General features: G+C 43.7%; 1 protein-coding gene across 2 annotated transcripts; it reads right to left on the bottom strand.

The window, feature by feature from the left end:
* Positions 1-1,670: 1,670 nt before the first annotated feature.
* On the bottom strand, positions 1,671-21,329 carry TECTB (tectorin beta). 2 transcript variants are annotated; one of them, XM_043925703.1, is made up of 10 exons: positions 20,982-21,121; positions 19,483-19,673; positions 18,005-18,147; positions 17,827-17,899; positions 12,258-12,361; positions 12,033-12,116; positions 7,729-7,891; positions 6,147-6,219; positions 5,018-5,050; positions 3,368-3,489 (listed from the first exon to the last, which is right to left on the bottom strand). In XM_043925703.1, the coding sequence occupies exons 1-10, from the start codon at positions 21,055-21,057 to the stop codon at positions 3,440-3,442; spliced, it is 990 nt and encodes a 329-aa protein (XP_043781638.1). In that variant the 5' UTR covers positions 21,058-21,121; the 3' UTR covers positions 3,368-3,439. The 2 variants fall into 2 exon arrangements, with proteins under 2 accessions (XP_043781639.1, XP_043781638.1); XM_043925704.1 differs by lacking the exons at positions 5,018-5,050; positions 6,147-6,219; positions 7,729-7,891 and adding an exon at positions 21,263-21,329 and having other exon boundaries at positions 1,671-3,489; positions 20,982-21,129.
* Between the last annotated feature and the right edge of the window lie 398 nt (positions 21,330-21,727).

Genomic DNA, 21,727 nt, shown 5'->3' with positions numbered 1-21,727 from the left:
AGGACTCTTCTGCCCAGAGGTGAGCAGTTGACTTCTAGGACCTTCACAGATGCCACAATTCCATTTTCATTGTGGTGGGCTCTGCTTCTCTCCAAAGCCCTTCAGCATCAAGGATTGAAAGCTCTTGACTGATGCTTAGAAGGAGAGAGAAAGAGGCATTTATATGCAGGAAACATAGAGCTACCTCGGCATGGAGACCGTGGGCCAAAAGTCGTCTCCTCACGCCTTATATCTTCTTCCCTTGCTTGGGATCAGGGCTTCTGAGTGCTTGTACTTTGTTCCATCAGGAAATCAAACAAGGCAGCTTCTGCTATGGGGTCTGTCAGAGAGATCGGCCAGTTCTCATCCACCCACCCACCCATCCATCCATCCATCCATCCATGTATCCATCTATTCATCTACCTATGTATCTATCCATCCTTATGCACATTTCATTAATTCAAAGAACATTTATTGAGTACTTACTCTGTGCCAGATACCACACTGGGAGACGCAAGGAAAAATGAAATGTTCCATAATCTTTAGCTCTCAGTTTACTGGGGAAGAGGAAGCATACCAGTGATGCAATGTATTAAGGACTAATAGAGGTATGTGCCAAAGAGTGGAAGTAACTGAGAAACCCAATATTGGTACACTGAAAGAGAATCAGAAAATGATACACAGATGTAAGGATGGGGTGGGAAGTGATCATCGACTATTATTGTCCAGTCTTTGTATTTGTGTCAAATGTGGGTGTTTGTTCCCTTCCAGCCCTAGCCAACAAGCTTACACAGTTATGCTCATATAGTAAAGACTTTGTTACTTCTGCCTTTTTCATCAAACATTATGACATGTACATTTAGCATCCAATCACACATGCCCATAGAACATATATATATATACACACATGTGCCTACATATACATATTCATACACATTCACATATATACATACACATGCACACATGTAGACTCATATACACACATATGTTGAATATATACATACATCTCTCTCTCTATATCTCTCTATAGCTATAGGTATAGCTGTATCTATCAGTTGACAAATAGGTAGAGATTTCTGTGCATGTATACACTCAGTATATATATATGTATGTGTATATGTCCATGTCTCTATATATATCCTTTGAATTACTCAAGTTAAGAGAGAGATGTCTTTAGGACACATAACCAGGAATTTCGATAAGAGCAATTTCCTAAAATCTGTATCCAGGTTGTTTCTATATCAACCAAGGATGCCTAAAGGGGAAATTATTATTTCCTCCTTCTCTCAATGTCTATTTTTCGCTCAGCACTAATGGGAATTTGCAAGAGAGAATGTTTTGAGAGTAGCTTTCTCTTAGTGATAGAGAAGTTGAGAGACATGAAACATATAACCAATATCATAGACCTGTTAACTTCAAGTCTAAACATATGCAGTTGCTACTGAGACATGATGGCCTTAGAGACATCAATGGCCACAAAAACTTATCCCCCAAACACTCATCATGTGAAATGGCTCCACCTCCTTGCACAAAAACCCAATATTGGAATTTTTGAAATGCAAATGTAGGATAAAATGATTGAACACCAGTGGAACATATGTGAATCTAAGTTCTAGTTGTAGAAACCCCTGAATGGATTGAAGAATTGGCTATCAACATGATATATTAACACTGTAAGCTATAGTCATTGCTTATTTACTTTAAGACATTTTATTTATTCTGTAGCACCACAAAGAGATACAAGATCATTAAACATTATGATAAAACAAAGCTAAACTACCACAACATTGTTTTACTCTGACAGCCAAGGATTTGTGATTATGGCTGTGAGTATGCTATTAAAGAGTTTTTGACTAAAACCGATAAAATATATCTTCTGTCCTTTTGAAGTAAAGCCTAGCTACAAAAATTCTGAATTTATAGGAAGAAGAGATCCCAAATGGTTGGAGTACCAGCTTTGAGACCAGTTTCGACTACATCAACTTATTTTAATGTAACCTATTGCTAAACACACACTCCATGTCTCCAGAGATTTTAGAATTAGCTTAATTTCTGAGTTCATTAACACCATTTAAAAGAACCAGCAAACTATAGATCTTAAAACTTCTCAAATACATTAAATGCAGAGATACAAGCTGACATGTTTTCCAATGATAAGCCCAAATCTATACAAGACGAAGAACAGAATTTAAAGCTCAGGCTTTTCCAGTGACATCACAGCTGCTAGCCTCAAATTGGGGTCCTCAATATATTTTCTGGGATCTGCCGATTCTCTACCATGACAACTTCTTTGAGTTTTTCTTTGTTTGACCGTATAAATCATTCCTCTCAATGTTTTCTGGGTCACTGGAGTGGCAGTGCTCTCAGCATCAGACACCATGTGGTTTCACTGGCCATTTGTTTTCATTTTATTTGCATTTATGTTTCCGATGTTTTGTTGCTTCTATTTGAACGATCACAGGTTAGTGAGATTAAAACAGATATGGGCTTGAATGTCACAGTCAAGGCTAAATGAGGTCAGACCATTCTCTGAATCAAGATTTCTTGATTCAGCAGAGTGAATAAAAATAGTGAGAGTCTTGGGCATCACAAGGCATAGTAGGATGGGATTGCCAAGCTACAGAGAACCTGTCACAGTAGTCCCTCTGAGGCATGTTGCAAGCAGCAGTTTTGTTCAGGCAACGCTGTATTATCACGTGAAATTAATGCTAACGTTTTATTCTTTTTGCAGCTTGAGTCCTATTCAATTTGTCATTTTCTTCTCATCTTAGAATCTATATCAGCTACAAACATAGTGAGTGTCTACTTACATAATGTTTATACATATTTTAAAACTTTACAGTAAAAAAAAATTAGGTTAGCACTCATGGGGATTTCTCAAGAATCATTTTCTTTCATACTGTTCAGTTTGGAGCAAAATAAACATTTCTGCTCTGATTTCCACCTCATCACTTGAAAGATTAGAACCCCTGCCTCGTGGCTCAACCCTGGTCCTCAGATAGGAATGGCACGGCCTCGATGACAAAGGCCCCTTCGGCAGAGTTGGCTGTTCCTGTGTGTTCTGTCCCCAGTGCTGACTTTGTGCTTATTCTCTACTGTCTCCTCAAAATGTTCAGCTGTGCTTGGTTGCTACTCTCTTAAAATTAGAATAACTTTCAAAGGAGTCCACTGCAGCCCCGACTTGAATCTGGGGAAAGGAGACTCCCCCGCCAGCTGCAGGGGAGAGACGGCAGAACTTAAGAGCCACAGGAAGTCATAGGAGGAAGTGGGGCACCAAAGAAAAAACAATCAGTAAAATTCACAAAGATCACCGGAACACATATTTGGCAAAGCGCTATTCTCTGCTCCCCAACGATATGGTCTTCTGTTTGTTCTTTTTGGCAGTGCAATAAATGTGGGTTTGTCCTTGACAGAGGAGATGGTCTTCGTGGAGGAGCTGCAGCTGCCTGCCCAGCTCTCCTTATAATGCAGCGCAAACCCCCAGCATCACGATGAGGTGATAGAGCACATCTGTGGACCAGACAGGAAAGGAGACAGAAACAATTCGACAAGGAGAACTCAGCAAAAGCGTCAACATCAAAGAGTCCACTCAAGGGCGTTGAGTGGGTTTTCACAAAGCTCTGCAAGTTTTGTGCGTAGTCAGATTGTTTCATCCTCCAGGCTTTCCACAGCTCACCTTCATCAGTGCAAGAACCCAACAGAGGAAGCTCAGGATATGGAACTCTGACAAATGGGAACCTGAACTTAAATAATATAGTGATGCTGCTTTTCACTGTATGGCGTTAGCTGTAGAACTTCCTTTAAGAATGAGAATCTGAGTATCATAAGGAATTGGTTTGCATGATTTCCTGTAACTGTGAGAGCAAAGCCTATCTGTGAGTTTACGAATAAATAGAACTGTCCTGCCCATCTTCTCTCATAGCTACCTCCTCCTCCTCATTTGATGAGATCTTCTCCCAAGAGGCTTCTCAGGCTGCAATCTAAATCACTATTCAGCTCCCACCCACCCCACTTCACACATCTTAGGAAGGGCAGGAGCCCTGCTTTTGCTTTGTTCACTGTGATAGTCACACCACCTAGAAGAGTGCCTGGCACAGAGTCAGTAATTATGGTTGATATTTACTGGATGTTTGCTGCATGCTGAGCATTGGTTAGGGCTCTTAGCTGTAATCGTTAATCCACACAACAACTTCTGTGTATGAGATGGGTAATTATTAACCCAGCTTCAGAGAGGAAACTGGGGGATGCACGGGTGAGGTCATGGCTCAAGGTCACTCAGTTCATGACAGCAGGGTCACAGAAGGGACTAGAAATATTTGTTGAATGAACAGATTATTGAAAACTCAAGCTCTCCAAATGCAGAAACCCCAAAGAAACCACCTGGTGATATCTTTGCTCAGACTTGGTGGGGCTGGGGGTAGGGATCCCATTCTGCTTCATCCAACTTGCCCCCAGCTCCTCCCTCCCTTCCGAGCTCAGGGGCTGGTTGGAGAGAGACCTCGACCTCCAGCCCCCCTCCACCTCATTCAGATGCGCTTTAAAGTACACCTTAAGGGACCAAAGGTAAGCTTCTTTTAAAACACATGGGAATTTGCTGTATGGCTCAGGAAATTCAAACAGGGTCTCTATCAACCTGGAGGGGTGGGATGGGGAGGGAGATGGGAGGGAGGTTCAAAAGGGAGGGGATATATGTATACCTATGGCTGATTCATTTTGAGGTTTGACAGAAAACAGCAAAATTCTGTAAAGCAATTATCCTTCAATAAAAAATAAGTTAATTAAAAAATTACACATGCATGCTAAATCGCTTTGGTCATATCTGACTCTTGGCAACTCTACAGTCTATTGCCTGCCAGGCTTCTCTGCCCAGGCAAGATTACTGGAATGGATTGCCATGCCCTCCTCCAGGGGATCTTTCTGACCCAGGGATCGAACCCTGCATTGGCAGGTGGGTTCTCTACCACTAGCGCCACTTGGGAAGCCCCTTTGAAACACACTTCTGCCTGTTAAAAACATTGCATGGAGCTCTTTTCCTTACCTGAGAAGCTATAGAGACCAGAGGATCCCCTGCCTGTAGTGAGTAAAGAGAAAATGCAGAAGCTTTAAGATAATATCGCAGAGGGAGCAGCTGTGTTCCTAAAACACAAACCTGACTGATTTCCCCTGATTAAACCAACCGACTCCCCATTGCCTTTAGGACAAAATTTCTAGCAGGCTTGACAAGGCTTCATCTCACCATTCTCTTCTCAGCTCTCTATAGCAGGGGTTGGTAAACTTTCTGGAAAGGGCAGGTGATAGTAAATATTTTCAGCTTCACAGACCACATGGTCTTTATTGCAACCACTTGAGGTGATTGAAAGCAGGGGGAGACAACCCTTAAATGAACCAGTGTGGCCATGTTCTAATAAAACTTTCTGTAGAAACACTGAAATTTGAATTTCATATAATTTTCGAGTGTTATGAAATACTGTTTTGATTTTTCTCAACCACATAAAAAGGAAAAACCATTCTTAGCTTGCAGATCATACAAAATCAGGTAGTGACTGGGTTTGGGTTCCTGGCCAGAGTTTGGTGATTCCAGCCTGGCCAGAGGCTTGCCCACCCTTGATGTCACAGTCCCCTTGAGGGCCAGACTTCAAGATAACCCACAGAGGTCTTCCCTAAGCCTGACTAGGTTGAATTGCCCACCTGTCCATTCCCATAGACCCTGCCTCCCCCACCATGACAAACAGTCATCTCCCTTTCCCTTAGCATTTAGCATCTCTCTCTTTGCTGGATGGTACATTCTAGAAGACAAGACCCATATGGGGCTCCTTTATTTCTGAAACCCCAGCACCAACCCTGGCCAAGCTCACTCCTTTACTGGTTTGTTGACTTGCCCTGGATGCCCCAGTAGCTTCGTTTTCTATTATTATTGCCTGCACACCGTGTCTGGAAGTTCAGCATTTCGTAGTCCCTGGGGGGCATTGGAATTTCAGCCACAGGCCCAACTTTTTAGGGTAATTAACAAACCTCCCCACTGCCCCCAGGTGGGGAGACTCGTTGCAGGTAAAGGTTGTGTCTACAGGCACAACTGGTTTGGCAATTCAGTGAAAATGCTCAAACTGGCCGTGCCTGTGGACATAGCCCGACATGAAGGCAACCGTTTGGAAAACAGAGAAGCTTACTACGGAGGGAGAGCTCCACCACCAGCACGCCTCCGGTCTGGTCCCGGAGGAGGCGTTTCCGCTTGTCACAAGTCTGGAGACCCAGCAGAAGCCAAGGGGAGGGGAGGGTGGAGGTGGGATGAGAAACACAGGAGAGAAAAGAGATTTTTTTTTTCTAAAAGTCACAAACTTGATGGAGTCAAAATTCCCCAGACCTCAGATACTAGTTCCCTTATTCTTTTATAACCAAGAGAGACGTGTATTTCATCCCTTCTCTGACTTGAAAAAAAGGAAGAAATCTTTTCATCCTGAGCTCTTCAAACTGAAACAAATCCACATAGCATGTGGTGGAAACTGACACTGTTTCTTTTGATGAGAAGCAAGACTTTTGCCCATAGTTACTACCCTCAGAGTGGTTTGAGATGTGGACACCTGCAAAATGTGTTCTGGTTCTTTTTCATTTTTTAAGGGTAATACCAATGATTATCCTTCCAGGAACAGTTAAATGTTTCTTTACTGCCTTCCCTTTATCTATTTGTGCACATAAGTGGGTACTGTTTGGCCAAATAGGAATCAATAGAAATAATCATCTTATTTCTGTTGGTTACTACAGGTAAGCAGGTACCCTCTTCAGAAACACTGTGTCCCTCCTTACTGAGGACTCTGGTCCAAACACACTGAAGGAGGTGACAGTTTGGAATTAATTGCTTTGAGATCTTTAAGGCAGTGGTTTTCAAACTGGAGCATGCCTCAGAATTACCCGAAGAGCTTGCTAAAGCACAGATGGCTGGGCTCACCCAGAGTGTCTGAATCAGGTAGATCTGGGGTAGGGGGATGAGAATTTGCATCCTCACCTAACAAGTTCCCAAGTGATGTTGAAGCTGCGTGTACCGCACTTTGGGACCACTGCTCTAAGGACCAGATTCCACCAGGTCCCAACGGAAAACTATCTCCCACCTGAATTCACTCTGCATGGTGATTGATCTTGCAGCAACTTCTTGGGGGAGAAGCAGAAGGGAAACTGACCACCCTGCATGAGCTACACTAAGTGTGTCTGGGAAGCTGGGTCCTTTCTCTCGGGCCCAGAACAACTATGCTCTCATGTGGGAATTCCTATAGCATTTCACCGGTCCATCACAAGTCCCAGAGATGGACCCTCAGGCTGGTAAGTCAAGAGCTGAAAGTACCTTTGCCTTCCATCCAGAGCTTACTGCTATCACCTGGATTTTGAATTTCCCTTATCCTTTTAACTTTTCCAAAGCATTTCCACGTCTGTTATTGCTTTCATTTTCCCTAACCCCGCTCTCTGAAGAGAAGGGCCCCTATTACTCATCACCACTCTTTCTTTAAAGATGGGAAAACCAGGCTCAGGTGTTAAGTGACATGGGCCAGACCATGGAGTTTGTTGGTGGTGGGCCAGAACCGCCTGGGACATCTGCTCCCACCCTCAGCATCCTTTCCTCCAGAATGTCCTCAGCACACACCTACAGGGTCTAGTGATAATTTCCCAGCTTAAAAAAAAAAAAAAATACAGCTTCTCAAACACTGCTCTCCCCCACCCCCAGGCTCAGGTACCACTCTCGTTCCGGGAGGGGTGGCTTACCACTGGGCAGGAGAGCTTCTCACTATCACAGATGAACGTCTCACAGTGTAACCACACCTTGGACAGTTTGGGGATGTTCTGGAACCGGAAGGCGTTGAATTGGAAGGTTGCCCTGTGGTCTTTCCCGTTCTCATGCACGAGGACGGTTTCATCCGTGGGGCAGCTGGAGCACATGGGGTGGGGGGAGGGATGTGGGGGAGACAGGTCACCTCATGAACTCCAGCAAGGGCGTCTGAGGCAAAGTCACGCATAGCCTCTTCTGGGCCGTTACACAGCACGCTATCCTTCTGAAGCACTTTGACTGGTGGCACCTCACTTATCTTCATTTCTCTGGGGTCTCTTTGAGATGGCTGCGGTCATCCCTATTCTCCAGAGTACAGCCAGGGTGAAACAACTTTTGAGAAGCCACACATCTGGTAAGCCATCACATCTCTGTCCTAAAGAAATGAAACCCCCAAGATAGTGTCCTTGGAGGACTGGAATATGTCCAGACTCTCAGCATGTGTCCAAAATGGAGATGGTAGTGCTAGGAGCAGCATTTCCCAGCCTGCTGCCACAGCCACCTCTGTCCAGGTCACACCCAACACATTGCTGTGTGTGTATTATGAGGTTTTGCCACTGGGAATTTGAATTTACATTATATTAAGTTTTATGTCCATTCTATTATATGTAACTACTTTGGTAAAAAAGTGACATTTTTAATACGCACACAGAAAAATGGCTCAAAGGATACCACCTAAATGTTAATCCTGGCTATTATGGACAGTTTTTGCTTTTTTTCTTTCACATTTTTGGCTTTTTTTTTTCTCCTAAATTCTCTGTAAGGAGAATTTGGGAAGTTTCAAGTTCCAAAAGTACAATTGCAGTAAAAGAAAAAAATTATAACATAGAATGGCATGGGTTGAAACCCATTGTTCTCACCTGGGGGCCATTTGGCATGTGGCTGTCATGACTCGGGGGGCAGGGGAATGCTCCTGGCATCTAAAGGGTAGAGCTCAGGGATGCTACAGAATGTCTTGGAGTGCACAGGAGAGACCCCACAACAAAGACTGATCCAGCCCTAAGAGTCCATGGTGTCGAGATTGGGAAACCCTGGTTTAAGCACGATAATTTTTCATTTGCCCAGCACATATGGATTCTCTACGTAAGTGCCAGACATTCAACCAGGTGTTTGGAAGAGACAGAGTGTTTCTTGGGAATATACAGGGAGGCCCACAGAGTGTGGGGTCTTGCATACAGGTGATGGTGAGCATCAGGATCTGTCCTCTATGGAACAAAGGTCTATGGGTTCAAGAGCTCAAGACCAGTGAACAGCCGCACTTGGACCCCAAAGTTCATGTCTCTCCTGGCGTGTCCCTCTGACTCTACTGTTGTTCCAACTTAAGACATACAACAGAGAGCAGAGCAACCACCCCAGGGAAACTTCATGGTGGACCCTCCCCTGTCCCCTCTATCAGAATCAGACATTAGGGGCCAAATTAGAGGGAGGACAGATGGGATGTTAACTCTGAGAGTCATTAATTGAAATGAGGCATGAACACTGCATCTTTTATCTGACCAAGGCCGGAAGCGGGGTTCTGTCGGTGGAGGCCTCTGAGCAGTGACAGAGCTGGGGGCATTTTCCGAGCTGTGAAACAAGACTCTTGAAGGATCATTCGGTCAATAAACCTGAGATCCTCGTACGAATTCAAGACTAAGCTTAAAATAGAAGCTTGCTGTTGGAGTGTCCAAGGCCTGGTGTCAGCCAGTGGAAAACAGCGCGAGCAGAGCTTTGTTGGCGGCAGGAGGTAAGGCACAGGCAGGCCCAGATGCCTTGGCACTGCTGTCTCGGAGCTGGCCGTGGCCTTTGCCTGTCCGTGACAGGTAGCTCAGGATTGCAGAATGCCCAGAGGGAGGCTTTTACGCTGACATCACAGGAGTCTCCTTTCCCCACCTCAGGTCAAAATTCCTGACAACCTATTTATTCCAATCTCTCCAGGCATCTTGAAAACTGAGCTTTCCTCCCAAAGGGCCTGATGTGAACCAAAAGCATGTGGGAGGTTATGGAGTGGACTTTCTAATTCTCCCCTTTGGCACTGGATTTTGTGCATATATCTCCAACCTCAAGGGGCCATTTCAGCTAGGCAGAGTTTGCAACTATATCAGGGCTTCTTTGATTTAGCAGCACTTAAATGCAGATTCCCAGGGTTCACCCTGGGATCTTCTGAAGTTGTAGGTTTGCGATGGGTCTGCATGAGGAGCAGGAACCCGAAGGAAATCCTGTGAGCACTAGAGTTTGAGGACCACTTGTAGAGACTACTCCAAAGTCACAAGCATTCCCTTTTCTGTCATATCACACGTCTGCTAGGTGAGCAAGAGGACCAGAACTATCTAAGGAGACAATTCCATGATGTGTCAGAAGACTTTGCCCTTGTGTGGCCTTTGTTTTACAGAGGTTCCCAATGCCTGTTGGTAATTTCAAAGTCCCTATAGGTCAATAATTTATTTTAGAATCTCTCTGAAGTCACTGGATTTGTACCATCCACAACAAAACCTTAATGGCTCATTCAATAACATATGAAATAAGGAACCAAACTGAGCTCTCATCCCTGCAGGAAGATAGGTGGCTTGCATGTGGCCCTTACTGACCTGTCCTACCCCGTGGTATTAGGTGATGTGTGTGTGCGTGTGCACACGTGCATTCAGTGATGTTCTATTCTTTGCGACCCCATGGACTGTAGCCTGCCAGGCTCCTCTGTCCATAATGCTGCTCAGACCATCCATCCCTTTACTAGCTTAGACTTTTGGCATTTCAATCTGTCTGTTCCTCAGTTTTCTCATCTATAAAATAGTGATTACTATACTACCTACTTTATAAGAATTTTAATGAAATTGAAGAAAGTATTTGTAAAATACCTATCTAGAGCAGTGATTGGTATGTTGTAAGAGCTATAAAGTGAAAGTCACTCAGTCGTGTCCAACTCTTTGCAACCCCGTGGACTATACAGTCCATGGAATTCTCCAGGCCAGAATACTGGAGTGGGTAGCCTTTCCCTTCTCCAGCAGGTCTTCCCAACCCAGGGATCAAACCCAGGTCTCCAGCATTGCAGGTGGATTCTTTACCAGCTGAGCCTCAAGGGAAGCCCAAGGGCTGTATGAGTGCTTCTTAAATAAAGATCCAAAGTGGCTTTATCTTTGTTATCTCATCATCTTTGTCCCTGGCCCCTGTGTTTTTGCTTAGCCCTGGTGGGTTCCAGTGTAATTGTCTGCTTTGGTTTGGGGAATGGCCTCTTCTGAGTTTACTGTGCATTGTGTGGACAATGCCTGCATCTCTAATCTAACTCATCCTCTCTTTTGTTTTCCAAAGTTACAATTCTAAGTGTTTCTAGACAATTGTCATCTCAGGGTCAGCATGTCATCATGAACTCAAGGAGAATCCAGACTCCCTTACCCAGAACCTCTGTTCCCTGGGAGCTTACAAACTATTCCTCATCTTCACAATCCACAGTCAACAGTAGAAAGCATTCTTTGTCACATGTTCTTCAGATGCCCTGTCCTTCCCTCTACTATATCCGATCGGTTGCTAAATTTTTATTGCTTCTCCCTGCTTGGATGGCATTGGATGACCTTCTTTTCATTCACTTAGCTACAATGTTGATTCAGGTCTTATCACCTTGGGCTCTAGAGCTGCCACAGCCTCTAAGCTGGTCTTTATACCTCCCGTGTACTGTTTCTAAGCCATCTATGTGTGATTTCTAGAATCACTTTTCTATGCTATAACTCCAATACTTTAGTCCTCTACTCCAAATTTTAAGAATTACCCATGGAATTATTAGTAAATAAAAACAATGATATTAAAATCGATTGGATACCAACCAGGTACTATGTGCTAAACTTTTTACATGGACATCTAATTTAGTCCTCATCTGGGTTCTGATGTCAGATGGACTGGATTTGAATCCAGCGTGCCCATTTCCCCATAAAAACAGCACATACACGAATTATGTGACATTACTTAACTCCTCCTATGCCTCAGTTTCCTCATCTGGAAAGAGGAAATGATAGTAATCATACTCACCTTGTCAGGGAAGTGAGTTGTCAGGGAAGTGAGTTAATACAAGATAAAGCTCTCAGGGTAGTAGCTGGTACCTAGAAAGTACTATGTAGGCTTTTCCTGGTATAATTACTCAGTCTGGAAACACAGAGGAAGTCACTAAGTGGCCCCAACAGGCTTCATCTCTTCCTCCCAGGCCGCCCCAAGCCAGAGTTACCCCGGATCACCTGGTCTCACCTCTCAGCCTTGTGGTCCAGAGAACCATACCTACCCCTTGTTGATCAGCTGCCACTGCAAAGGATACATGAAATCAGCCGAGGGTGTGGCCCAACAGCTGTTCAAAACCACTTTAAACCTGGAAATGAAACAAAATGCATCTCACTTTAAGCCTGAGAATTATATGCCTAGAAACGCTGGGTGATTAAAAAGCCTCTGGTCTGGTTCTTTTTTCTCATCTTTGTATTTGCAAATACAGACAATAAGAACACATACTTACCTAATGCTTAAGCCTTTGGCTTCTACTCCTGCAAACAGATCTGAACCGATTTCGGATGTCTCCAGGATAAAAGGCGCTTCTTTCTTAGTGGAGAACTTGGCGTTCTTTGGAAGGAAATTGACACTGGGCATTATGATCTGTCAGGCTGAGTAGTTTGGTCTGACAGGAGCAGATACATCAGGACGAGATGGGGGGTGGGGATCAACCCAAAGACACAGGCTGTGAGACCACAGTGAGACCCTCTTGGGCCAGAGAAATGGTACCTCCTAGGATCCTGGTGCCATCTTAGCAGGGATGAGGACATCATATAACTGGGTTTGCTGGTTACAGTGAGACATGTACTGGATGTTGCATCTCTGCTGATGAGGAGTGAGACTTGCTTGATGGAAAAAGAGTGGAATCCAGCAGTGCTGAAGGTTTGTGGTTTACTGAATCACCAAAAGACATGGGACCAAATGCATACAACCCTGCACTGCCCTTGTTCCTCTACTATTTCCTTGAGCAGATTCCAGTTTAGATTGGAAAGTTTTTACTCTGATTTCAAGTTCAGTTAACATTAACAACAGAACCAACTTTCTGATCACCTACTATGTATCAGGAACTGCTCTCTATGTTGAGAGAGTCTGTAAGTCAGGCTGTCCTGTCTGTTGAGATTTATCAGTGAACAAGTAGAGATCGCTGTCTCCAGCCACCTGACGTTCTAGCAAGGGAGTTGGACAACCGACAGTAGGTTAAACGAATTATATGGCTAGGATAGACTCTAGTATTCTATATAGAAAAACTATGTTAAAAATGTAGAGCAGGGTAAGGTGGATTGGGAGTGCAAGGAGGGGACAGGTTTTAATTTGAAATGCAGTGGTTGGGAGGCTTCCTTGAGGAAGTGACATTTGAATCAAAACTGGAGGGAGGAGATGCCATGCAGGCATCAGGCCATGCAGGAAAAGGCCGTAGGGGGTGAGAGAGGCAAGCAGGACAGCAGGGTGGCCAGTCTGCTGGAACGTGAGTGAGTAAAGGGGAGGTGGGGAGAGGCAGGGAGTGAGGAGGGCAGGAGAGGAAGTTAGCCTGTAGGGGTGGATCCAGGAGACTATGGCTTCAATTCAGGGACAATTGGGACTCATTGCCATGATTCAAGTACAGGGGAATCAAGACAAGGATCCTGGATTAACCCTAGTTCCCACCACTAACTTGGGACACACTACAGGCAAGGCAGCCTTTTGATCCTTAGTATTCCCATCTGCAAAATGGGAATACCTTTTGCCTTCGTCTGCCTTGCAGAACTGTTTCTATGATGGTGGCTGTATGCAATAGGAGCATAAAGCTTAGACCAGGATACTAATGAAAAAATTGAGTTTCATGAACCTAGAGATTTACAGAACTGCAATGGGTAAACAATGACAGCAAGGACATCTAGATGATATAGACCTTAACTCCCTAAGCGTCAAATTTAGGGAATTGACAAGAGGGTTCAGGATCATCTTCTAGGGTCTCTTACATTATCTTATCAATTGCGGGTCCAGCCAGGGCCTCCTGACTTGGTCACCCAGAAGTCAATATTTTTTCTTCCCTTCTCTCAGCCCTCTGCACCATTTAAATGGTTGTAATGATTAAATAATAACATTCTTGAATATAAGTGATCAGCTTAATGTGCAAGTTGAAGTGGCAGAGGATAGTGGCTTCTAATGTTCCTTGTTATTTTCTGAGATTTATTTTATTTCAAGGGACTGTTTCCAAATGTAGGATCTACCCGAGGATGATAATACCATCACCAATGTAGCTAGAGGTATTTCTCCTGGCCCCCATCTCCTAGGAACCAGGAATTGGAATATTAGGATGCCTCCACTTGCAGAGGAACCCTCCTGATTGTTACAAAGTGTCAAACACAATCTTCACCCTTAGTTCAATTTCTGAGAAGAAACACCTTTGATGGTCAGTTTCTCTACTTCTCACCTGACAGAAGGCAATCCTCAGTGTGTCTCCCCTACTTTCTTAATAACATGAAAATTAGGAACCTATGTCCAGAGAACATCACCCTTTAAGATCCAGGCAATTTGTTTTGGCAAGTTCTGGGCTCCACCTTTTAGTAGGAGCATTAACCCAGGAGATCATACTCAGAGAAGAGTGAATAAGATGATGAATGGACCACCAAGTGTGGGATGATATTTAGTTTGGGAAAGATGGGCTCAAACCAGTTGAAGGACCTTTAGCAGTATCATTTCAGAGGAGAGAATTGGGACCAATGGGCCAGAGTTCAGGACGTCAGATTTCACATGTTGACCTAAAATGGGAAGGCCCAATTTGTCATCGTCCTTGGAAGAGATAGGGAGTTCATCCCTCAGCAGTCTTGCAGAGGGTTTGGGGCATTAGATGGAAGGTCTACATTAATCACCTCTGAGGTTTGTTCTGACTCTGGAAGTCTATGATTTTGGTCTCTATTTCTTACATTTGTTCCATCCCAGCTTTGTCATTTGTTTCTGTCTAACTAAAAGCAACAGCCTATACCATTTTTGATTGAATAAAAGTCAGCCTAATCCCACTCTGATATTGACATTCAACCCTATAAAAGTAACAGTGCTAGAGCTAGGAGCTCTCAGTTTCCAGTTTAAATGAGGTCTGGAGACCTCTCTGGTGCTCCAGTGGCTGGGACTCTGGTTATCCAATGCAGGGAGCCTGGGTTCAATCCCTGGTCAGGGAACTACATGCTGCAACTAAGACTAGACATAGCCAAATAGATATTTTAAAAATGAGGTCAAAATTTACAATTATGAGAATGACTACTTCCTTGGACATTTATTTGTGCCAGGAACTGTGCAAAGTGTTTTATAAAGATTATTTCATTTAACCCTTATAACAAACCTCTAAGGTAAGTGCTGTTATTATCCCCATTGAACAAATTCGTAGGTGGAGACTCAGAGGAGTTAACTAACTTGCCCAAGGTCATACTACAGTAAATAGGGGACCAAGCTTCCAACCTGTGGTCTGATGTCAAGGCCTATTTTCTTAACCTCAATGTTAGGCTACTTCTGCAAGTTGACTACCTTCCTTTATTTGGGATTGAAAGTCAAAAAAATTTTCACCAGGAATACCAACTACAGAACCACTGGCAGTAACAAGTAGAAGAGGATGGAGAGAGAGGAGAGAAAGCAGGCTGAGCAGAACTGGTGGTTTTGGAGCCCAGCATTTGGAGCTCTTGGAATCCTGGGCAATTAGCAGTGTGCTGATTCCACTGGCCCAGGAAGGGTACTACTCCGTCTCTGCTAATTTGATGGAAATTTATGCAGGGATCAGCTGTTGCTTCAGAAGCACACAAGAATGCTCTGAAAGTGGAAGAAGGGAGAAGAAAAATACCAACTACATGGGTAAAGCACAGGAAACCGAGCCCATTGTGGGAATGTTAATGAGTACCAAAGTCTCAGTTGTAACCTCAGAGCCCCCTCTTTGCCAAGGTTCCTTTGTCCTGTAAGGGTTGTGGTGGGCCCCAGGGAAGGCCTTAGCAAGAACTCATTTCTAGCAGTTCAAGGAAGCAGTCTGTCTAGCCCAGTGGATGGCCTGGTAATGCTGAGAACATGCTTCCTGATTTTTGTTTTTTCTTTAAAAAGATCTAAGGTTTGATATTCATGTCTGAAACTTCACTCCACATAACTGATGGTGAATTTTTTGACAATCATGGTGCCTCTCCATTTCCACCTGTTGTAAAACCTTCATGGGGTCATATCTACAGTTTTATCTGGTTAAAGCAACAATCCTGTACTTCCGGACAGGGACTCAGTAGTAAAGATAACCCATCATCAACATGTCCCCTGGATCTATTGTCATGTGTGAAGCTTATTTTCCTTCCTGGAGAACCTTCCTCAGTTACTTCAGTGGTTTTGCCATTCTTTCATCACCCTGGTGATCCACATTGCTTCAAGCCCCTGCCAATATAGGTCAAGGGGTTGTATGGGATTCCTTTTTCTCAGGACTTTATCACTAGTGGTGTGTAGCCTGGGGAAGATCTAGGTTTTGTGGGACTTTGAAGCCTATTTAGAGAGCCCTCTTGAAAGAAAAGAATTAAAACTTTGAATACAAAATTAGACACAGGGCCTTGAAAAGGGCCTTTGCATGTCAGATTGGAGGAGAAGGGGATGACAGAGCATGAGATGGTTGGATGGCATCACCAACTCAATGGACATGAGTTTGAGCAAACTCCTGGAGATGGTGAAGGACAGGGATTCCTGGGTGTTGCAGTCCACGGGATCACAAAGAGTCGGACATGACTGCGCAACAGCAATGTAATGTTAGGGGTCATGACACTTAGGCTTCATTCCCTGCATAGTAAGTTTGCCCTGGAGACCAGTGTTAGAAGACTTTGTTCCAGACTGGGAACTGCTCTAGACCACAAGTGGGGTCTTGGGCAGATCATTTTCTCATTGGGTTTTAGATCCTTTTCTGTAAAATGAACTAGGTTATTCTAGGATCCCTTCTACATCTCACCTTCTAAGTTCAGCAGATTAATAGCTTCCAGAGAACTGGGAACTGGGCTCCCCTTGTGGCTCAGTTGGTAAAGAATTCACCTGCAATGCATGAGACCTGGGTTCGATCCCTGGGTTGGGAAGATCCCCTGGAGAAGGGAAAGGCTACCCACTCCAGTATTCTGGCCTGAAGAATTCCATGAACTACAGTCCATGGGGTTGCAAAGAGTTGGACATGACTGACTTTTCACTTTCAGGGAACTGGTTAAGTGAGTTCCAAGAGTTCAAAGTCAGTGGAGTTCCAGGTAAGATAATTGTTTTCCTTTATGAAATGAATAGGTTGCACTTGATGGCCTTTAAGGCTTTCTTCCAGTTCTAGTCTTTTACAAAAAGGTTTCTATTTCTGATTTCTGCCTGTGTTTTCCTCTAGCCAGCTGGGCTATTGTCTCTTTATGCATGCCTCCTCACTGGAAGCTGCAGGTCTAAAAGACAAAGCACCCCTGTAAAAGGAGGGCAGCTGGGCTAGTGACCATTGCATACTTGGTTTCTCTGGAGTGCTTTATTCTGAGTGCCTTTAGTTTCAATGTCAACATAGGCAGCATGCCAAAATTAGACATAGAGGAGACCCACTAAGCAAAAGGCTTTGGAGACCAAAAAACCAGGCATCTGCAGCCACCCTAGCCTTTCCCCTTAACCCTGTCCCAGGTAGGAAGCTCACTGCATTGTGACTGATGTTTGAACAAGAGTTGGATCCTAAATTTAAATCTCTGGAGTGTGTTGTAGTGGGAACTAATCTTGATTATTAGACTGTGGCTGTCTTTACCACCTACTGACATTTGGTAACTCACAAGACTTCTCATCTCAATTTTCTCATCTGTGAAATGGGAAAATTAACCTTATTTTTCTGTGACAGCTTTCCTTTCTTCCATCCAGTCTATGAACCTGAATGTCTGTTGTATCCAGTCTTCAAAGAGGCTTAACACTACACCAAAGCTTATGATTCAACTCCAGTTCAAGAATGGGCTTCCATATACAGCTTTGAGGAGAACAAATGCTGTGGAAACATCCCATCATTTTCTGTAAAGGCCACAGGCAGCAGTGGGGACCTTGAGACCACTTACAGTATAGAAGTTGAGAGACAATTGGCTTTCAAATGTGCCCATGCTCCCGTTCTTCACATGAACAGTGGCCACTCTGAAAAGGGGAGAGAATTTTGCATAAGGACTGAAACATGCCTGGTTGACAGGGACTGCAGAACAGATGCAAGGCAGCCAGCCCTCCTCTCTTAGAGCAGCTTACCTCTGGTCAAAGGCCGCCTGGTTCACCAGGTAGGTGGAGTGGTAGGTGCAGGAAAAGGAGTAGTTCACGGGCTGGTTCTTGACGATCACGGTGCTGTCATTGGAAACGATGTGACTGTAGAAGTGGTAGATGGGGGGCTTGTACTGGAGAAAGGAAGAAGGCAGTTAGGGTAGCCCTTTACGCCCATGATGTGAATGAAAGTTCTTGGAAAAATATTGGACGATGGCTCAGAAAAAAGTCCATGGGGAGACATAGATGTTTGCCATTGATATAACACCCATTCTTGTTTGTAGGTGAGCTGATAATTTTTGTAAAGAGTTCTTAAGTCTGTTCGAGACTGTTTAAAATAATCTAAGTTGAATGTGGTATACTTAAAAAAAAATCCATATACCTATCAGGCTTCTGACCAAACTGAACTAGTTCAGGAATCTCTTATCTCCCAACATCAGCTTTTTATTTCTTTCCCCTGCCCAAGTAATCTTATGTGACACCTTCACCTAGCTCCCAGCTCTAGAACATTACTGCCTAGTTCTTGGTCTTTCCTTCTTCCAATCATAAGCACTAATTCTGAGATTCTTTCCTCTGACTTCCTAGACTTTAAAATCATTGAATAGTAGAGTTAAAGGGGCTCTCCAATATTCACTTGAGAAGTGCTCTGCCTGAGACCACACAGGTGATTTGTAGCTCATTTTACCAGGATATAGAAAAACAAGATGTTTTTGTTACTCATACCCATGATTCTTGCCACTAAATCACTGAATCACTGTGGGGCCTTTAGGAAGCGAATGTGTCCCCAGGATCTGAGACCTAGTAGATGTACTGTCTCCTACAGTCAAGGCAGTAGGAATACTAGACCTAGCCTTTCTTCATGATTGTATCGCTACTGGTTGTGGCCTTGAACTGTGACTGGGAAGTCTCCAATTTCTCCTCCATCCCATAAGGACACTTGACAAGAGGATATCTGTGCTTCCTTTTCATTCTGATGACCTATCCTAGGTACTTTACAAGACCCAATTATGGGCTGTGTTATACTTTGGTCTCTCCTTTAAGATGCCTTCCAATTGTACTTTGTCACCACTTCAAAATCTTGAGTAGAAGGTGGCCCACCTATCCAGCCCAGGAAGAGTGGCAGCAATGAGCACATACTCTGAGCTCCAGGTGACACGGAGGTGGGAAATGCATCAAGTTGGCTGTAAGATGTTACAGAAAACCCTGAATGAACTTTTTGGCCAACCCAGTGGTTTGTTCTACTCACAGAAGGTGGTCTAGCCACTCGGGCAATGAATTGGAAGAAGAAAATTTAAATCCTAACTAGGCAGAAGAGAAGAATTTAAATAACATTCACATCTCAGGAAATCTGGGGGTCGGGACTGACTCTTAATCAGAAAGTGGTGAATTTTGAATCCTTTTAAGGATGGACAGCAGATGGGCCCACTTGCCTCCTTTTAGCAGCTCTTCCCTATATAGTTCGGACTTACCTCAGACTGGGTTCCACAATAGGACTTGTTTTTAGGTGACAAGTCTGGGATTACAAATTGGTAGTAACCTGCTTCATGGACCCCGTTGTAACACAGCCCACCGAGCGCCAGCTGGTGCACTTCCCATCCATAGGGGCACTCGGGGATTTTGGTGATGATTGTTTTGGGATAGCAAAACACGAGAATGACATCTGGAAAGATGAGAGACAAGGTTTGAAATCAGATCTGGTAATCATATTAATCTACATATGGTGAGCTCCTATTACAGCTGAGCATGCAAAGCAGTTAGTTGATTAAGAATATTTTCCCACTATTCTTCATGAGATCTGATGAAAGTTCTCCTGACATCAGTCACTGAATTTCCTCACTTATTGATTTTGCAACCTCTGTGTAAAATCTGCACTATTCTTTTTTTTTTTTAAAGTTCTACCAGTTTATTGCTACCAACCCATCTCCCTCCACCCTCATGCATGTATGCTCAGTCATGTAACCCCATGGACTGCAGCCCTCCAGGCTCCTCTGTCCATGGACTTTTCCAGGCAAGAATACTGGAGTGGATTGCCACTTCCTTCTCCAGGTCTGTTCTTAACATGTATTCAAAACTGGTCCACATTTAAACTTGAACATATTTTAAGGAACATATTTTTGAAACCAGATTGAATGAATTGGAAATACGTGTATATTTCAATCTGGTTTCATATATATGTATGAAACCAGATTTTATATATATATATATATATATTTACATAATGTATATACATATTTTTTAATCCCACGAAATGAGCACATTAAAGTTAAAATGTCAGTTTATGCATAATGCTATGAAATAGTAATTTATGGCATAGTACAGAAAATCAACAATCAAGTGGAAAATAGAGGAAAAAGGTGAAGATTTTATCTCTATTTATTTATCTATCTAGCCTCCTCAATGTGAGAGACATGGGTTCGATCTCTGGGTTGGAAAGATCCCCTGGAGAAGGGAATGGTTACTCACTAGAGTTTTATTGCCTGGAGAATTCCATGGAAAGAGGAGCCTACAGTCCATGGGGTCTCAAAGAGTTGGACACGACTAAGCAACTAACACTTTCAAATTTTAAAAAGTGTAAGTTTATCCAATATGTTTGTACTTTCTGCAGGAAAAATCAACTGGTCATTGGGGTGCTGAGTGCTTCTGTGTGTATGTTAGTTGCTCAGTCATGTCTGAGTCTTTGCCACCCCATGGACTGTAGCCCATCAGGCTCCTCCATCCATGGGATTCTCCAGGCAAGAATCCTGGAGTGGGTTGCCATTCCATTCTCCAGGGGATCTTCCTGACCCAAAGATCGAACCCAGGGCTCCCACATTGCAGGCAGACTCTTTACCATCTCAGTCACTAGAGAAGACTATTTGGCTACATAGCAGCATTTTCCTAATAATATAAGTACAGAGCTTTGAGCTCTGGGAAGATACCTGTCAGGAAATGTTCCTTTCCAGGAAAATGGGGTAGTACCAGAGCATACCTGCTTTATTTGGAGTGCAAGATCTTGCAGAGGCTTCTGCGAAGACAGCCAACAGGACAAAGGCCCTCATCACCATTGCTTTTGCCAGGTGGCCGAATCAAGCTGGCCAAACGTTCACGGTCCTGCCAGGGCCTGAGTCTTGATCATTCTAGGTCAGAGATTTGTGCAAGAAATTAAAATCAAGGGGGAGAACAAAAGCAGCACAATCAGAGGATATTGATCCTGTCTCCCGTTTCTAATGGCTCCTCATCTGGGCTGGGAGGCAAACATGGGGCTCATACCGCAGAGAGCGTCAATTTCACATGCGGCTGCTCATGTTCCCAACTGTTTCATTCTCCCAGACTGGAGGCTGCCTCTCAGGTGCTCCTCAAGCCTCTGTTCCCAGTCCTACCTGGACTTTATATAGTCCGAGTGTGTAAAAGAAACCTACTCCAGATAAATCACAATGAACACGCATTATCCACTGTGGGGGGAAATAAAAGGCAATCTTGCACAATAATCCGATGGGAAGCTCAGTTACAGCCACTTGAGGCTAATTTCTTTTGCTTCACAGAGTTGGAGAAACTTTTTTAATAGCTAGTTTTTAAACTAGGAGTGGAATAAAAAGTTGATTTTTCCTCCTCATACAAAAAATAACTCTGATCAGAAGCAAACTATTTTCTGCATGGTTCCAGGTTGCAGTTTTCATTTTTTACGTCTTGTTTTCTTAGGTTTATTTCTTGCTTTCTTTTTTTTTTTTTTATGTG

Source organism: Cervus elaphus, chromosome 15, assembly GCF_910594005.1.
Source record: "Cervus elaphus chromosome 15, mCerEla1.1, whole genome shotgun sequence".
In the NCBI taxonomy this organism is placed as follows: domain Eukaryota; kingdom Metazoa; phylum Chordata; class Mammalia; order Artiodactyla; family Cervidae; genus Cervus; species Cervus elaphus.
The sequence above is the reverse complement of the archived record's forward strand: the minus strand, read 5'-3'. Positions and strand labels throughout refer to the sequence as shown.